The sequence below is a fragment of the Acomys minous genome (assembly GCF_964271855.1).
Source record: "Acomys minous genome assembly, chromosome: 3".
NCBI classification, from domain to species: Eukaryota; Metazoa; Chordata; class Mammalia; order Rodentia; family Muridae; genus Acomys; species Acomys minous.
In genome coordinates, this window is record NC_140485.1 from 57,510,799 (window position 1) to 57,528,375 (window position 17,577).

General features: G+C 48.6%; 2 protein-coding genes across 7 annotated transcripts in view; one reads left to right on the plus strand and one right to left on the minus strand.

The window, feature by feature from the left end:
* Nucleotides 1-429: 429 nt before the first annotated feature.
* On the minus strand, nucleotides 430-7,492 carry GID8 (GID complex subunit 8 homolog). The gene is made up of 5 exons (XM_084774375.1): nucleotides 7,319-7,492; nucleotides 4,304-4,433; nucleotides 2,830-3,026; nucleotides 1,985-2,182; nucleotides 430-1,329 (listed from the first exon to the last, which is right to left on the minus strand). Exons 2-5 carry the CDS (start codon nucleotides 4,419-4,421, stop codon nucleotides 1,156-1,158), a joined length of 687 nt encoding a protein of 228 aa, XP_084630501.1. The 5' UTR covers nucleotides 4,422-4,433; nucleotides 7,319-7,492; the 3' UTR covers nucleotides 430-1,155.
* A 111-nt stretch (nucleotides 7,493-7,603) lies between these two features.
* DIDO1 (death inducer-obliterator 1) overlaps nucleotides 7,604-17,577 on the plus strand; it is a 54,538-nt gene continuing 44,564 nt past the window's right edge. For 2 of the 6 annotated variants that reach the window (XM_084774371.1, XM_084774372.1), the window contains exon 1: nucleotides 15,678-15,828. The gene's annotated coding sequence lies outside the window, so the exon portion shown is untranslated. Of the gene's footprint in view, nucleotides 7,763-7,795; nucleotides 8,075-15,676; nucleotides 15,829-15,872; nucleotides 16,330-17,577 lie in introns of those variants that run through there. The other 4 variants (XM_084774366.1, XM_084774370.1, XM_084774365.1 and 1 more) reach the window with 4 other exon arrangements.

Below are 17,577 nucleotides of genomic sequence, written 5' to 3' on the forward strand. Positions count from 1 at the left end.
CAGCATTGGCCCCATCAGGCCTGGGCCACTACCAACATTCAGCCAAACATACCTGCACCAGGCAGACACATGTACACACCCATCACTAAGAGCTCTGACTACACATGTGAATCACACCTCACTTCATGTCCTTCCTGCCTCCCACTGAGTAGGTGACAAATAGCTGGTGAGAAGCAGGACGTGCAGCAGGAGATGAGAAACCTCTTTGCCAAGCTCAAGTTCAAACTGGAGAGCGTGAATGTCCAGTCCTGTGAGGCTCGAGACCACCCAGCCACCCACGCCAACACCAGGCTGCCGTGCTGTCATGCAGGGCCTCCCTAGGCACATGGGACTAGTCCTTAGGCTATGGGTAAAAGTGTTGTCCTTGTGCCAACAGGGAAAGGACACCAAAAACAAAGGCTGTGTGAGATGAGAACTTTTTAGAAGCCATTTGTGGTCATTTTGGAAGCAAAGAGAAATCTTTATTTTCAACAAAGTTGCCTACAAGAGATGATTCACTGATTTACTATGAATGAGTCTCTCATCACATACAGCGCCAAAAAAAATATTTAAAAAATTAAAAAAAACAAAACAAAAAAACCAGCCCCATCTCTCACACACACACATATCCCCTCCCAAAAGCCGTACAGCCCAAACCAAAAGGCAAAGAACCAAATCAAACTTAATACCCACACACAAGTTCTCTTTGAATTAAGATTTACAAATTTATATATTCTTTCCTATGAAGGGACAAAAAGAGGGAGAAAAAAGAAAGGGTTAAGGAAAAAAAAAATTGAAGAAGGCCTGGTAGGCCTAGGACAATAAACCCTGCCTGCCTGCGCACTAGCAGATAGCAGAAGATCGTGAGTGCTGACCACATTCTGTGGGTGTGAGGCCTCAGCTGAAATGGCACGCCCAGCAGTGCAGCACACAGCAGCAAGCCGGATCTTGCAGAGCCCAGCAGCGCTGCAGCACTGGAGCAGCCACCGGCAGCTGTGTGGCCCTCAGCACACAGGGCACGGCAGAGGTGGTGTCTCCATCATGGTTTGCCAGGGTTTACAAAGGCCAAAGGAAAGTACAGGGGAAAGGTTCTCTACTGCGGTGACGATCTGCCAGTCACAGCTGGAGGAGAACGAGTCCTGTGCCGGTTGACAGCGCTGGGTCCACACACAGGCTCTACTTGGGCTCCTCAATCACCCCTTTGCTGAGGTCTGTCATTTTGGGATATTTTACTTTCTTCTGGTCTAGCTCATTCTGAGCCCAAAGTAGCAGTTTCAGTAATTTTGCCAGCTTGGGCGTGGACTCTCGATTTTCATAATCCAGAACAGCCTGGTTAACTTCACTCCACACCTAGAAAAGAAACACATCCAATAGAGATGCCACACCACCACCAAGTCTGACAGTATGCTTACGATAGGTTTTCAGTGCTGTGGACAGAATTAAGCATGCCAGGCAAACACTATCACTAAGCTACAGTCCAGCCCATTTGGATACTGTCCCCGCACAACAAGCTCGTCACTCACTTACAAACAAATTAAATCTGTATCTATAAGCCACTTCAAGGACACTGAGTGGCCCTCACCTGAAGGGGCTCTTACACTCTGGTCAGCTAAGTGCCCTGACCCTTTCTAAACAAAGTACCGATGAGTTGAGAGAGGAGAGCAGCGATGTCTCCACGAGTTCCCTGCAGGCCAGCCGTAAGGAGCAGTCACAAGGTTCAGAAGACTATACTGTTTTTAAGTTGAAAAGACTTAGGATGCCTGATCCTATCTGACAGGAGGGAAGTTAAGACAAGAAAACCTGGCAAAGGGTTTGGACACTAACAGTCATAGTGCTGCTGCTCCTAGCTTCACAAGATAAAAGCTCCTGTGTAAGAGGAGCTGCCACGTCCTACTGGAAAGCCCTAGCCCAGGGCCACGTGCTTCACCGCACCACAAGGGCAGCACCATCTTGCACATGTCCTCTGAGTGTCTGTGAGCAGGGCTCTTCCCTGATAGCCCTTTACCTTTTGTCTCTGCATCATGTGGAGGAGGTCTCCAAAAGGCGACTCCTCAGGGCTGTCGAAGGCCAGCAAGGCCAATGTACGTTCCATTTCTGTGAGGCACTCTCTGCTCTCCTCTCCCTGTTCTGCCAGTTGTGTCTGGGCAAACTCCAACGCTGCTTCTGTCTCGCGCTGACGAATAAGCTCAATCAAGTGCTGTTGCTGGTCAATGACAAGACAGACAGGTTTAACCAGCACACACCCAGGGAGGTAACATCCAGTAGTCAGCAGCGAAGACAGCGGGCTTGGCTGGCACACACTTACATGAAGAACAATAAACACTTGGCTCCAGTCAAAACTTTATGTTATGGGTTGAGGGTGTTACTCAGTTTTAAAGTACTTACTTAGCATTCAGGCAAGAACCTGGGTTCCACCCTACCACCCCCAAAAGAAAATAAGAAAGGTGGCTCAAAAGAGTTTTCTAGCATCTCCATTTAGTGCATTTCCATTTTAAGAGCAAAAGGAGAGGCTGTCGAGATTACTGCAGTGACTGCACCTGTTCTTCCAAGTGTGCTGGTCTCAGAGCCCATGTAAGGGAGAGAGTGGACTCTCAAGGACCTCTCTCTCCCTCTCTCTCCTCTCCTCTCTCTCTCTTACACACACACACACACACACACACACACACACACACACACACACACACACACCTTTAAAAAGTAACTGGTTTCTATAGCACATAAGCAGCAGTTACCTCAAAGCCTGTACCTCCCCAACACTAAGTGATGTGCCATGAATGCCCACAGCCAACGTCTTTCTGAGCCATTGCAAACACCCCTGACTCACCAAGCACCTACATTAGACTAACTCACCTGAAGGTGGAAGTAAAGATAGCGGTTTGTGTCCAAGAGCTCCGGGTGTAGGCTGTTGATCAAGGCAATGGCCTCCTGGATCTGGCCCTTCAGAATCATCTCCCGAATCTTGATTCGCTCATCAAGTGTTTCGAGGTCCACACTTGGTTCAATCCCAGACTCCATCCGAAACTTCTCTGCTGCTTCCTTAAAGCCCTCTGAAAAGAAAACTATCATTATTGCTAAGAAAAATAACCAAGAATTAAGGCTTTGTACCTCTAGAGAGCCCGACCACCATAACATGATCCTATGTATCAATTACATGTTCTTAGGGACTTGGTTTTTACTATTTTTGAGATTAATAGTCAGTGCTTTCATTCCTTTGCAGCTATCCAAACAGTCTAGCCTATCAACCTGAAGGTCAACAGATTGCTAGCCTATTGTGTGCTATGACACTGTCAGGGCAGGTATGACAGGTCAGGGTGCCATAGTAACAGAGCCAATTCCAGATGAGGCAGATACCTTGCTGCATCTTCACAAGGCTGCGGTGAAACTGCAGGCCAAGATTTCTGTATCTGCTTTCTAAGAAATTTTAGCAGAAATTAACTAGAGAGGTGGGGAAGGATAAAGATTAATGGAAAATTTCCCACTGTGTGTCTTCTGAAAACTGGGCAGAAGGATAGCTTGGTTCTTTATCCCAGCTGCTAGTGACCTCCCTCCCTCCAATAGGAGCAGCAAGTGCTGTTTCTTCTGCATATTCCCACCCATTTCCTTTCCCTTCCCTGTTTTGAGTTGGGCACACCTACAAATACGCCAGAATATTTTTCAAAACTGTACTTTAAATCTGCTCCAAAACATTTTCTTTTTTTTTAAAGTTTTGAGACAGAGCCTTGATGTGCAGTCCAGGCTGGCTTACATTTCAGAATCCTCCTGCCTCACCTTCTGAGTCAGAACATTCCTAATAATCATGAAGGCTTAACTGGAAACATGTCAAGAGCCAAAAGAGGATGCTGCTTTAGGTCTCAGAGACCTGTAACAATTATTTTATTGACAGGAAAAACATTTTTAGGGAGTAGGGAAGTTGAGAAAAGGTCTCAATACAGACTGGGCTGGTCTTGAACTCACAACCCTGCTTCAGCTTCCCAACTGCTGGCATTATAGGTGAGACTCATACCACTTTGGGCTAGAAAAGGCCATCTTTTTTCCCCCCCAGACAGGCTGTCCTGGACTCACTTTGTAGACCAGGCTGGCCTTGAACTCACAGAGCTGCCTGCCTCTAACTCCTGAGTGCTGGGATTACAGACATGTGCCACTGTGCCCGGCGAAAAGGCCATCTCAAACATGTCAATTTGATTTATAAACGTCAAGTTAACATTGTGTTTTTATGATTTTTCAGTACAATCTAACTTTATCATTATGTTTCAGGGGTAAAAGTTACTTATTTTAAAAAAGGAGAGCTACGTTCAAATGGCGGAGCCTCCGAGCCGGCCTCTACCTGTAACTAGGTAGTTCATGATGAGACGGTTCATGTCTGCTCGCTGCACATGTAAGTTATTGAGCTTCTCCATCCACTCATCTCTGGTTATTTCATCGGGTTTTTCTGCATAACTCATTATGATTTATTTCTGCAGGAAAAGATACAATTGGGAAAGAATTCTAGGTTCACTGTAGTCATTTCAGAAAATAAACATAGCAATGAAAAAATAAGTGAAAGAGTAGGATACTTTTGTTTTGTTTTGTTTCAGACAGGTTTCTCTGTGTAGCCTTGGCTGTCTTGGAACTCTCTTTGTAGACCAGGCTGGCCTCGAACTCTCAGTTAACCGCCTGAGCAGTGGCACTAAAGGCGTGTGCCACCACACTTTCATTCTTGGAAACGACATGCAAAAACGTTTGAGGAAAATACACGTCTGGGTAATAATATCAAGAAGGTTAAGAGCGGGAAGTATGGTCAGTGCAACAAATAGTCCAAAGTCTTAGAGCGAGGAGACCCAGACATCAGACTGTGTCAGGCCGAGACCCGCACTGGGAAGGAAGTGGTTGTGTTTGAAGCTGAAAGTATGAAGGGCAACCATCGGACAGTTATATGCTAAAAATTGTATGTTATGATGTACAAAAGGAAGTACCACCCAAACAGGCAAAATGAAGACAAGGGTTAGTGTTTGTGGGAAAACATATGTGGTGAAACGACACAGCACTCTGAACAAGGCGGCACACGATGCCTCCTGCAGGGCACACTCCGTCCTCCTACATCCTAGAAAGGTTCTATCACGCACTTAAGCGTGTGGTTCACTGGTACACTCATCAAAATGGCAAAATTGTGAACACCACTCCCCAAAATGTTCATTCAACAAGAGCCTAAATAAAGAAGCATTGATACATAGACACCACCATCCAAACCCTTGGTAGGTGTGTTCTCAGCAGAACACACTTTTCTCACAGATAATATGGCACAAGTTCTGCCCTGCTTTATCTGTGAGAGCTTCTCTAGAGACTACAGCATACATCATTTGTTCAATGAAACACACATATTCACATTCAGTGTAAAAGATACTAAAAGATATCACACAGTTTTGTCAACCAATAGGCTTAAAAAACTATTTTGGCTGGGTGTTGGGGGCCATGATTTTAAGCCCAGCATTTATGAGGCAGAGGCAAATGGGTCTCTCTGAGTTCGTAGCCAGCTTAAGCCTGGTCTACAGACCCAGTTCTGGACCAGCAAGAGTAACATGGTGAGACTCTGCCTCAAAAAACAAAAACAAAAACAGGGCTTCTCTGTGCAGCTTTGTCTGTCCTCAACTTGCTTTGTAGACCAGGCTGGCCATGAACTCAGAGATCTGCCTGCCTTTGCCTTCCTGAGTGTTGGGATTACAGGCATACGCCACTGTGCCCATCTTGAGACATGAGTTTTGCAAGAACCAAACATGAAACAAACGGGGCTGGAGAGATGGCTCAGAGGTTAAGGGCACTGACTGCTCTTCCAGAGGACCTGAGTTCAATTCCCTGTAATCACATGGTGGTTCACAACCATCTATAATGTGATCTGATGCCCCCTTCTGGCATGCAGTAGAGCACTCATAAAATATATAAATATTTTTTAAAAAAATGAAACATTTACATAGCATCTCTTTAGCACTAAATACTGTGTATTTTTAAACAAAGCCATGGACTCAGACAGACGCTGTTTCATGGGAGGAAGACAAAACGGCAGAGCCACAGGGGTCAGCTAGGGTAGCTCTGGGAGCACAGCTGGACCGTTTTCACACTTTTCCAATAGCATGCCACATAGACATTACTTTCCACACTTCAAAGGACAAGCTAATTTGTTTTAATAAATCATAAAATTGAAAGATAGCTCTGATTTCTGGCCTGACAATGGAATGCACATTGGGCTGGGGAGAGCTAAGCAGTCCAGCAAAGAGACACACCAGTGCTGTCACAGATGAGAACAGACATCAAGCTGTGGCCTCCAAGTCAATGGTCGCTGTTTCGGGACTGAATATGAAGGGACAGGAGAAAAGGAAGACGTGCCAGCAACCAGAGACTGGAAGTTTCAAGTGTTCGGCCTTAGAAATGGGACCACAACAATATGGGGGAGCTGCAAGTAAAACAGGTTGGAGGAGCAGGGCAAGTCTGGGTGCAGAGCACTCTGGTAGTTGGAGGGGTGTGGTAGGCCTCTGGATTACAGGTCCTGGGACCAAGTCTGGAAACAGTAATTTACACACATAGACAATACACACACTGGGGGAAAGCTATTTAGGCAGGAGTTTTGTTTGTTTGTTTGTTTGTTTTAAGTGTAAGATATTAAAGCACACTTACAGAGAATGTGGCGGGCAGAGAATGTGGAGGGGCTTTGAATTTGGGGCACGCCAGGACGTCTAGTTCTGGCGGACTTGGAGGTCCCTCAGCCTGAAAGGTAGTAGTAGGTGAAGGCGGGAAGTGAAACTGAACAGGGCTGGCGCTTCTCCATCGCCACAGGGTAACAGCAGAATTTACCCTGATTTAAGTTTTTATTCAGGAGACATGGGTAAGCCAAAGATCAGACTGGAAAAATGTCCCCCCAAAAGGTCCCTTCCTCTCGATTTCCACCGGGCGCGGACAGAGACCCAGGGCTAGTGTTCCTGTAGGGGCTCAGTGTGTCCCAAAATCCAGGGAGTCCTAAGCCCCGAGGATGACTCTCAACGCAGCGGCTGCGTCTTCACCTTTCAGCCTCCTCCGCTCTACTGCGGCTTTCATCGCAGAGACCAGCGAACATCTGCAGTTAACTACTCGGGTCCCGCCAGCACCCGGACTAGGAGCGCGGTCTCCAGATCTCCCGCTCTGGGGCCCGGCTGTGAAGGGCAGGAGCGCCCGACCGCCCGGATCCCGGCTCTCACCGCAGGCTTCGGCTACCCGGGGACAGGGCAGCTTGGTGGGCACAAGCCCCCGACCTCTGACCTCCGCGCCGCGGCCCACCCCGGAGCCCCGAGGAGACGCTCGGCACTGCCGCCAGAGCCCGCTGCGGCCATCTTACCGTGCGGATCCCGCCTCCCGCGCGACAAGGTCTGGGCGGCGGCTCCGCGGCCGCTCCCGGGGCCGGGGAGGGGTGGCAGCGACGGCGGGAGATAGAGGAGGAGGAGGCGGAGGCCGCGGCGGAGGCGGGGGCGGGGCGCGAGGCAAAGGTGGATACACCGGCGTCTGCCCCCCTCAGACCCCTCTCGCGAGATCGCAAGGTCTCGAGGTGCGAGCCGGCAGCCAATGGAATCCCCTCGCGAATGGGCTGGGCGGTGGGTCTCCGGAAACTGGGGTCTCGACTTCCGTCCTTGCGCACAACTCTCCGGCGGCGCCCTAGGCCTACGGGTTGGCGCGAGAGTCAAAAGGCTAATGTCGCTTCTGCGCAAGATGGCCACTGCGGGGGCGTCGGCGTCCTGAGTCCTAGCGCGGGGATGGAGACGTATAGGCCGAATTCAAAGCGAAGGTCTCACCTCTTTTCTTGTTTTGTTTTGTTTTTTGGTGTGTGTGTGAAGCTGGGGGCTGGGAATAGGTGTGTGTGTGAATGTGGGAGAGAGCGAGATAAGGAAGGCCTGTAGTCCGCCAAGCTCTAGTCTCAAAGGCAAGGCCTCCGGACGTGAACGAGCTCCTAGGATTTATTCCGCGGACGTTGCAATCGAGGCCGGATCAGCGTCAGAACAGCCCTGCCTGGAGCGATCCTCGTGGCTGCGCTCGAGAACGGACGGCAAAGGCTCCCGTTCCCGAGGCCAAGACGCCTCGTTTCTGGGCACTTACGAAGGTGACTCCCAATGCTTCAAATGCAGTCATGGAAGCAGAGCGGGGCCATGCTTCAGAAGCGCTCACGGTGGGGACTCCCTACTTCTGGGCGCCGCGTACGGTGGCAACCCTGCTCTGGGCGCCGGCGGGTCGGGGGCGGCGTCCCTGCCGCGAGAAAACGGGCCCCAATGCCCCCCTGGCATCCTGCTTGCCCGGGAATGGGCTGTAGGAGCGTGCAGTGAGGGTTGGGGGTAGTTGGAGAAAACTGCCTAGCTTGAGTTCTTAAATGGGTATTTGCATGTTTATGTGTTTTATTGTCTACCGGAGGAGAATGCAAATTCAGTCATTGTAATGTAAAGAAATTCTGGAATGAATGTTGGGCGGTCTGCGTGGAGGTAATTGAGAGTGCTTGCTTTAAAAATGGGCGAAGTCTAAGGAAAGCGACTTCTTAACGAGTCACCGAAGGTCTGTCCAATTTAGCAGATATGTAGGACGCAATGGCCGCACGGGCCCGTGAACATTTTCCATTTATTAATGCGTTAAGTCTGCAACTCCAAAATTCTGACGGAAGCTGTCAGTAGATGGTGACAAACTTTGCAGGGCTTACTTAACCCTGGGTGAAGTTGGATATCGATTCAAACGTGTGCAAGGGAAGAGGCCAGTATACTTTTTTGTGTGTTTTTTTGAATATGCATCGGTGGTTTTCCTGCACTTATGTGTGTGTGAGGGTGTCAGAACTTGGAGTTACAGACAGTTGTGAGCTGCCATGTTGTTGCTGGAGCGTTGAACCCGGATCCTCTGGAAGAGCAGTCAGTGCTCCTAATTGCTGATCCATCTCTCCAGCCTGAGACCATTACTTTTTCTTTTTTAATTAAAAATTTTTTAAAATATTTTATTTAATTTTAATTTGTGTGCATTGGTGTGAGAGTGTCACATCTTGGAGTAACAGGCAGTTGTGAGCTGCCATGTGGTTGCTGGGAATTGAACCCTGGTCCTTTGGAAGAACAACAGGCCGTGCTCTTAACCACTGAGCTCTCCAGCGCCGCCGCCCGCCCTTCCCCCACCCCGGCCATTATCTTAAGGAGAGAGAATGGTTAACTCAACATTTCAGTGCCTCTGTAGGTGATGGTTGGCCAGTGCCTAGGGTTCCCCTTGCTTCTCCTTAGTCCTTTCTACAAACTGACTGGTATTTAGGGCTCCCCGGGTGTCCTTGGGTACAGCGTCGTTCCTAACATGTCACATATGTTCTCTCACTGTACAATTTTTCCTACACCGTGACTTCCATGCAAAGTGTTCATTGGCCAGTTGATTACCTGTTGTAAGCCCAGCTAAAAGTCTGCCCTTCCTGCTCCAGCCGGCCTGAGTCCTATGGTTCTCTTTGGGCAGGGTTACCGGAAGTGCTTCCCTGGAAAGTTCTTCCTAAACTCCAGCAAGTTCTGTCTCTTCCTTTTTGCTTAGGTAGTTTTTTTGTTTTTGTTTTTTTTAATTTTGAGTTTTTTCTGTATAGCCCTGGCTGTTCTGGAGATCTGTCTGCATGTGTATCTCTTTAAGTTCAAGAACAGCCTGGTTTACCTGGTGAGGTCCAGGGCTGTGTAGAGAGAGACCCTAGTTGTTGCTGTTTTTTAAGTGTCTCATGATGCTAAGCTCAGGTGACATTGTAAACTAGGGATTCTTAAATTTCCCACCCACAACCCCTTTATGTCTGAGGATTTTTGTTTGTTTGTTTGTTTGTTTGTTTTTCCAGACAGGGTTTTTCTGGGTAGCCTTGGCTGTCCTCGACTCACTTTGTAGACCAGGCTGGCCTGGAACTCACAGAGATCCACCTGCCTCTGCCTCCGGAATGCTGGGATTAAAGGGCATTTGGTGCTTTTGAAGAGGATTAAATTTTAAGTTTTCAGCTCCTAAGGTAGGCAACTCAGTCACTTGCTGCTCCAGCTTCTATAGGTCTGAAGTTTCTGCTCTCTGGGGATTTGCAGACACATAAGTAAAAATAAATCGTTATTTAGTTTTGGGGGTTTGTTTGTTTGCTTTTTGTTTTGAGACAAAAGTCTCGATTTGTACCTCTGGCTATCCAGGAACTCACTATGGAGACCAGGCTGGCCTTTAACTCACAGAGATCTGTCTGCCTCTTTTGGTTTTTCGAGACAGGATTTCTCTGTGTAGCCCTGGCTGTCTTGGACTCAATTTGTAGACCAGGCTGGCCTCGAACTCATTGTGATCCACTTGCCTCTGTCTCCCTGAGTGCTGGGATTGAAGGCGTGAGCCACCATGCCCCGTCAAATTAAAAAATGAAATTTGGCTGGATGAGGTGGCATAGGCCTTTAGTCTCAGTATTTGATTTAAGGACAACCTGATCTACATAGTTATGGGTCAGCTAGGGCTACATAGAGGCACCCTGTGTCCAAAAAAAAAAAAAAGTGTGAATGCTTTTCCATATATTATTTTTGTGAATGCGAATGCCTGAACATGTGTATCTGGAGGCCAAAAGAGGCTGTCAGAACCCCTGGAATAGAGGTCATGAGGGTTGTGGACCCCCCTCTCCTATGAATGCTAAGGACCAAACTCCATTTCTTTCTGAAAGAGCCTCTGTGTCCAACTTGGAATCTTACTTTTGAAGGACAAGGTCTCCGGTGGTGTGTGACAGTGGGTCTGTGATCTCTTGCCTCAGCTTATGCCACTGTGCTAGTGTATGTGCTGCTGGGGATTGGTCATGGTGTGTGCTAGGCAGGCGGTCTACCAGTTAACTAACTGCATCCCAGTACTGATAAAGTTACTTACTGGCAGAACTCAAGCCAGTAATTCCAACAGCAGTTTCACACTCACATGCTGAAGAATGGCTGTAGGGAAGTTTTAAGAATTCTATTGTACGGTAAAAAACATTACAGTTCATGACATGCAGTAGTCTTAAATAGGAGCAAGGTGCACTTGTAGGTGTTCCATTGCGTATAAAGTGAGCGTGTTTTATATTCATAACCAAGACTGTGCGGCCCAGACTTGCTGAGGAATTTGATTTCTAGCCCCAACACCTGGTGGCCATAACCACATGTTACTCCAGTTCTAAGAGATCTGGCGCCTTCTGCTGAGCTCTGCAGGCACCTGTATCCATGTGTGTACACACACACACACACACACACACACACACACACACCTAAAAAATAATAAAAATAAATAAATCTTTAAAAAGAACCAAGACAGCAGCCCAGGTTAACCCTCCTAGGAACACCTCCGATTCATTCCGTGTTTGGTTTTGATCTGTTACATGCTTAGAAACTAGAGCTGTTCCCCACGTTTCAGTTATGCAACTCCCATATAAGATTGCAACTCAAAGTTTGAAACATTTAGTTCTGGAGCTAGAACTAGTTAAGAGCACTTAACCCCCACCCTTAAAAAGAAAAAAGGATTTATTTATTATGTATACAGTGTTTTGCCTGCATTTACTCCCACACGCCAGAAGAGGGCACCCAGATTTCATTATAAATGGTTGTGAGCCACCATATGCTCCTAACCTCAGCCATCTATCTCTCCAGCCCCACGCTGCTCTTAAAGAGGCCCCAAGTTCAGTTCTCACTGTCCACAGGGCGGTTAATGCCTGTAATTCCACCCCTCTTCTGGCCTCTGTGAACACCATGTGTGTGCTTGTGACATACATAAGAATGGTAGTACATGCCTTTAATCACAGCACTCGGGGCAGAGGAAGTGGGCCGGCCTGATCTACATAGTGAGTTCCAGGGCAGGCCCCTAACGCCCTGACCCCATTTTGCCAATGCCATATATCGTGATTCCCCTAAAAACATAAGGCCCGCTCTTGTGGGGACATGGCTCAGTCAGTGAGGTGCTCACTACACAAGCACCGGGACCCGATGTTGGTTTCTGTGTAAGAAAGATGGGCGCTGTGGTTTCTGTCTGTAGTCCTAGTGCTGGGAGGAAGACACCAGGATGCCTGGGAAAGACGCCTGACCAACATTGGCGTCTGGCCTCTACCTGCCTGAGTAAGTGTCCGTTGCCTTTTAGGAACTTTATCCGGATCTGCTGACTAGATTAGGCAGTAAAGGAGCAACTAGGGCCAGAACCCTTCCCTGGGATGAATACTAGCAAACGGCAGAGGGTTTGAAGTCAATAGCTCATTTTTGTTTTTTCTTTGTGTGTGTGGGGGTACACACCCAGGGGTGCATAAAGGGCCAGAGAAGATAACATGTGTTCTGTATCACTCTACTTCTCCAAGACAAAGCCTCTCACTAAACTTTAAGCTAGGCTAGTAGCCAGCAAGCACCAACAATATTTGAATTTGAGGTACACCAGGGAAGATTCTGGGGACCAGGTGAAAGAGTGGATCCAGATTGAGTAGAGGTGGGTGTCCACGGTGATTATGTGTGGTGGGCTGGGCAGTGAGGACCTGTGTGCGATGGCACTGAAGAAGTAGAGAGTAGAGACTAGGTGGGTGTGTCCAGAGTCACATTGGCTGGGACAATTGCCAACCAACTTGGCAGAGATGTCAGCCTGGTGGATTCATTAACTAGCTAAGCTTTCCGTGTGCAAGAGGTGGACCCAGGGGAGAGAAGCCATAAAGTTTGGCCCTGAGGTAGAAAAGGCTACCTTATGGTCAAAGGGACCACTGTTCTGCAAGCCAAGGCAGGAATTTGAAGTTGTTTCATTGTGAATGTTCTCAAGCCTGGCTGTGGTGCTACAGGTCTTTATAATCCCAACACTTGGGACACAGCGGCAGGTGGATCTGAGTTTGAGGTCAATATAGTCTACAGAGCAAGTTCCAGGACAGCCAGGGTGACATAGAAGAACATTGTCTGGCTTGGGCCTTGTGGGAAGACTAACAGTTATCTAAAGAGAGGAGCTAAGAGTATATGGCTGGAAGCTGGTGGGTGAGGTGGCTCAACAGGTAAAAGTGTTTGTGTGCACAGTGCTCTCTAAGCCTGATGGCCTGTGTGCTGGGAACCCATGTAAAGATGGAAGGACAGAAGGCTCCACCACACCTGTCCTGCTGCTGTGTATGTACATGTACACACAGTAATAAAACTGAAAGAGCATTGTCGGGCTGGAGTAGGGGCTCAGTGGTAGAGCACTTGCCTAGCATAGACACATCCACAGTGGATTCCGCCCTCAGCAGCCCTCAGATTGACTAAATAATCAAATATAGAGTTAAGGGGAAAGCATTCTGAGGATAAAATACAAAATGCTCCCATTAGATACATGTTAGGGTGCAAGGTTGCCAGCTATGTTTTGCAAATTCCCCCTTCCCTCCTTGAGATGGGTAAGGGTCTCACTCACTGTGTAGACTAAGCTGTTTTGCATACTTTTTTTTTTTTTTAACTCTCAAAACCAACCAACCAACCAACCAACCAAAAACCCAAAAACAAACCCTTGCATGCTGGAGTCCTTGGCTTCTGTAGAAGAGATCTACAAAGAGCTTTAGACTTGCGTGTGCCCCCCTCCCCCTTAGGAGGTTATGTGTCATTTTTCCTTTTTCCTGTAAATCCTGACATTGGAGTTGTAGAGGTATTATACTGGGTAAGGGATTCCCAGCACCCACATGGTGGCTCACAGTCACCCATAACTCCAGTCCAGGGGATCTGACATTCTCTTCTTACATGGGGCTGTAGCCATACACATGGTGCACATGGTATACATACATACATACGTACATACATGTAAGCAGAACGCATATACACGTAAAATAAACCTAAAAAGAAGATTTATCATTGACCTCTTCCTATTGGCAGATTTGTACAGATTATGTTCCGTGGGACACATCAGTTTGTAATGCACACACACACACACACACACACACACACACACACACACACACACTTTGGTGTGTTTCTTTTCATTGTTTCTTTCTCCTTACCCACTTCTTCCCTGGCTGTCCCAACTGGTTTTTGTTTCTGAAGACAGTGTTTTCTTTGTAGGCAGAGATGGCCTGGGGCTTACGACCTTCCTGCTTCAGCCTCCCTAGTGCTGGTAATGCAGGCGTCACCACATCCAGCTGGGAAAGTCTGAATTGTCTTCTTGGTTTTTCTGTTCTGCTGATACGCTGCGCTCTGGGGTGACTGGTGGTGGCTCTTAGCTGTGTATCAGTAACATTTGCCAGATAAAGATCTGCTGCAAACCGGAACCTGCTGTTTTGTTTTGCTTTGTTTTTTTGAGACAGGGTTTCTCTGGTTAGCCTTGGCTTTCCTAGACTCACTTTGTAGACCAGGTTGACCGTGGAACTCACAGCGATCTGTCTGCCTCTGCCTCCTGAGTGCTGGGATTAAAGGCATGCACCACTACTGCCCCACGGCCCGGCAATCTGCTGTTTTCTTTAAAGAGGAACCAAGATTGGTGTTTTACTCTATTTTGCTTTGTGCAAAGCAGCTGGTGATTTGATTGTTATAGAATTGTTCAGTGCCTGGCAAATAAATGTATCTAAAGTCAGCTGTTGGCTACCAGATAACTCAGACCTAGCATGGCTCCAGGCTCAGTTCCCAGAGCAGCACATAATAAAAGGGACTAGAAATTAAATGTTGGTTTTTGTATTTTAGATTTAAAATTCGTATTTAATGTGTGTGAGTGTTCTGCTTCTATGTATGTGCACATGCAGCGGGTGCCTGGTGCGGGAGGAGGCCAGAGGAGGGCACTGGATCTCTCCAACTGTAGTTACATTATCTCCTGTGGATGCTGGGAACTTAAGGGCAGAGCTGAGGAATCAGGGCATGCTCCTCCTCGACAAGAGTCAGAAAGGATCTCACCAAGGGAAGCAGAAGCAGCCTCCCTCTCCTCTGGAAGCCCCAGGAGCTGGCATGGAACTTTGGGAAATGTAGAGAGAAAGCAAACGACTCGAGCCACCTGCTCTTCTGGATGGAGCGTTAGAAACCTCTCCAGTGTGGGTGGGGCTTTACTAGACAGGAGCATATCCTTGTTCTGCAATAAAGCTGAAGTTAGAGGCTGGAAGACTAGCTTCCGAGTTACGTGTCTACGTGCATGCATAAATTAGAAGAAGCTGGCTGTATGGGACAAAGCTGAGCGCTTTATCCCGGTATTAACTGCGCTCAGGGCAAGTGGCTAGTGTTTGCGGTGCTGCAAGGGAGTAGCGACCTCTTTCCGGTTTCCTGAAGTATTTGAGGGGACAATGAAGGAATACCAGTGTACTTTGCACTGAGAGGAATGGTAGATTTCTTAAATGTTTGTGTGTGTGTTGGGGGGGGGGTAGGCCCTCGTAGGCACGTATGCTCATGCATTGGCTCCTGGTAGGTTATTTCGGAAGGAATGGACACGGGACATAGGTGTTTCTAGCAAGGGCGGACGGCCCGCCCCTCCCAGCACACACCCTTCCAGAGGCCCAGAGAGCTGAGCGGAGTGCGGAAGGGCTTTGGGGTCTTTTGCTTCCTGGCTCCTTCCCACCGCAATAGGACGCAGGTTCACCCCGAAGTACCGGTCCCCGCAAGCGCAGAAGGTTTCTAAAGCTTTTGAGATGCTGGCCAGAGTGCCCAGAATAGCTCGAGAATAGCTTGGTGGCATGGGCTCCCAGCTTAGCCCCTTGATTCCCGACGCGGGAATCTGTCAAGCGTGTCTAGGACACACCACAAGGCGGGCGCTCCGGGGAACCCGGGTGGCGCATGCGTGCAGGAAGCGCGGCATAGCCGCTCTAGCCGCCGCTGCATCTCGGTGGCCGGTTGATTCCTTCCGCTTGCCGCGCGGTCCGCCGCTCTAGGCTGGTAGTCTCGCTGGCCTCCGCCCTAGATCCGTGGCCACTCTGGAAATGGCTGCGGGATCCCGGCGGCCGCGGTAAGTGGCTCTGTGCAGTGAAAGAGGGCGGGAGCCGTGTGGACAGCGCTTGGGATCCGGACAAGGCGGAGTGGCGCCGTGCCGGCAGCCCAACTCCGGCGAGCGGCGCAATCGCGCCGAGAAAATGGCGTCGCGGACCATGGGGCCCTTTCCGGCCCCGGACAGAAGGGTCGCGGAGGAGCGCGAGGCCGGGCGGGCAGGTGGTCTGCGTCTGGTTTCCGCCGAATCACTGTTAGTGTGGTCCAGTCTGGTCCCTTGGTCTGGGAGGCAGTGGTGCCTTCGAGTGTGAGTCGGAGTTGGGGGCCCAGCCGCCTGCGACCGCAGGTCCTCGGCACTTGTAGAACACTTGTGGTAGGACGTGAATGGGCCTGGGCGAGAATTCGCGGGTGTAAGAGGTGATGTCTCGTTGGGAAGATCTTCGGGGAATATCCAGCCCCAGCCCGATGTAGGGCCTTGGGCGTTGCCCTGGCTCTCACTGCCTCTTGCCTTGTTGGTGGCCAGGTGTGTATTAATATTGACTCTTGAGTAAGAGGCCCTGGTTTTGATTTGGAATGCTGTGTATGTTTAATTTTCCATAAAAGGATGCGCCTTGTTACACTTGATTAAGTGGAGGTTCTGTCAGACAAACTTGAGTACAGCTGAGAAAGTAGCATACAGAAAAGGTTGTGTAATTGATTACCCCTGCCAGCACCTATGACCAGCACTTTCCTCCTGGCACTCAGCACATGTGTAGCATCACAATAGCTTGCTGAGGACATGTATTAGAGGACTGAGGAGAGTCCAGGTAGGTCTTGAAGTCGAGGTGGGATGTCTTGTGGAACAGTTGTTTGCAGTAAAACTCTTTGGACCTCTGGTAGGTACTGCCTTAATAGGCTGAAGAGTCTTAATTTCCCAGCCAGGGCTGAGCAGCTCAAGTAATGACTTCTCTTCAGCATATGGGTGCCGTGCTAGGCTTACACTCTGTCAGCAGCATGGTTTACCGTGTTTTACACCTGTGCTGCAACACCAGGTGGCTTCGGCTTGGCTCTGGAAGAGCAAAGATTCAGTCCTGTTCCTGTTGCTCTTAGATCCCTGCACAGTGACCCCAAGTCTTAGGATCTGTTTCTCATGTTTAAGTCCCAACTTAAGAAATTGTCCCTAAGCAGAATCTCTTGAGTGTTAGGTGACTGGTTCCTTTACAGGACCCTTTATGGAAACCCAGTAGTCTCTGAGGTTGTGGGAAGTGGTATGTATTGCTTCAGTTACAGTGGTCACGTGAGTAATAGCCAGTGATGCTGTGTTCTTTGGAGAGGTCAAAGCTCAAAGTCTGAGTTGTGCGCACTTGTCCTGAGTGTGCAGGCTCACCTGTGAGACAAATCATGCTCACAGACTTTAGTTATTTTCTCAGCAGTCATCTTGAGAAGTTGACAAGGAAGATGAATAGCAGTTGTACATACTTTTTAAAGAATGATTCTGGAGTCTGGAGAGATGGCTCAGTTGTTGGGAGCTCCTGTTTTTCTGCTAGAGGACTAGAGCTTGGTTCCCAAGCATCTATGTCACCTGGAAGGCTCACAACCACTTCTAACTCCAGCTCCAGGACATTCTGTGTTCTCTTTTGGCCTCTAGGAACCTGCACACAGGTGACAGACACATTTTTAAAAAGAATAATTCTATATTTGTGTATACAACTTATCCCTAGGTGTTGATTATCTTCTGCAAAATATGTAAGATATCAAGTTTAAGTGCTGGGGTTATGTTTTTTATGTGCTG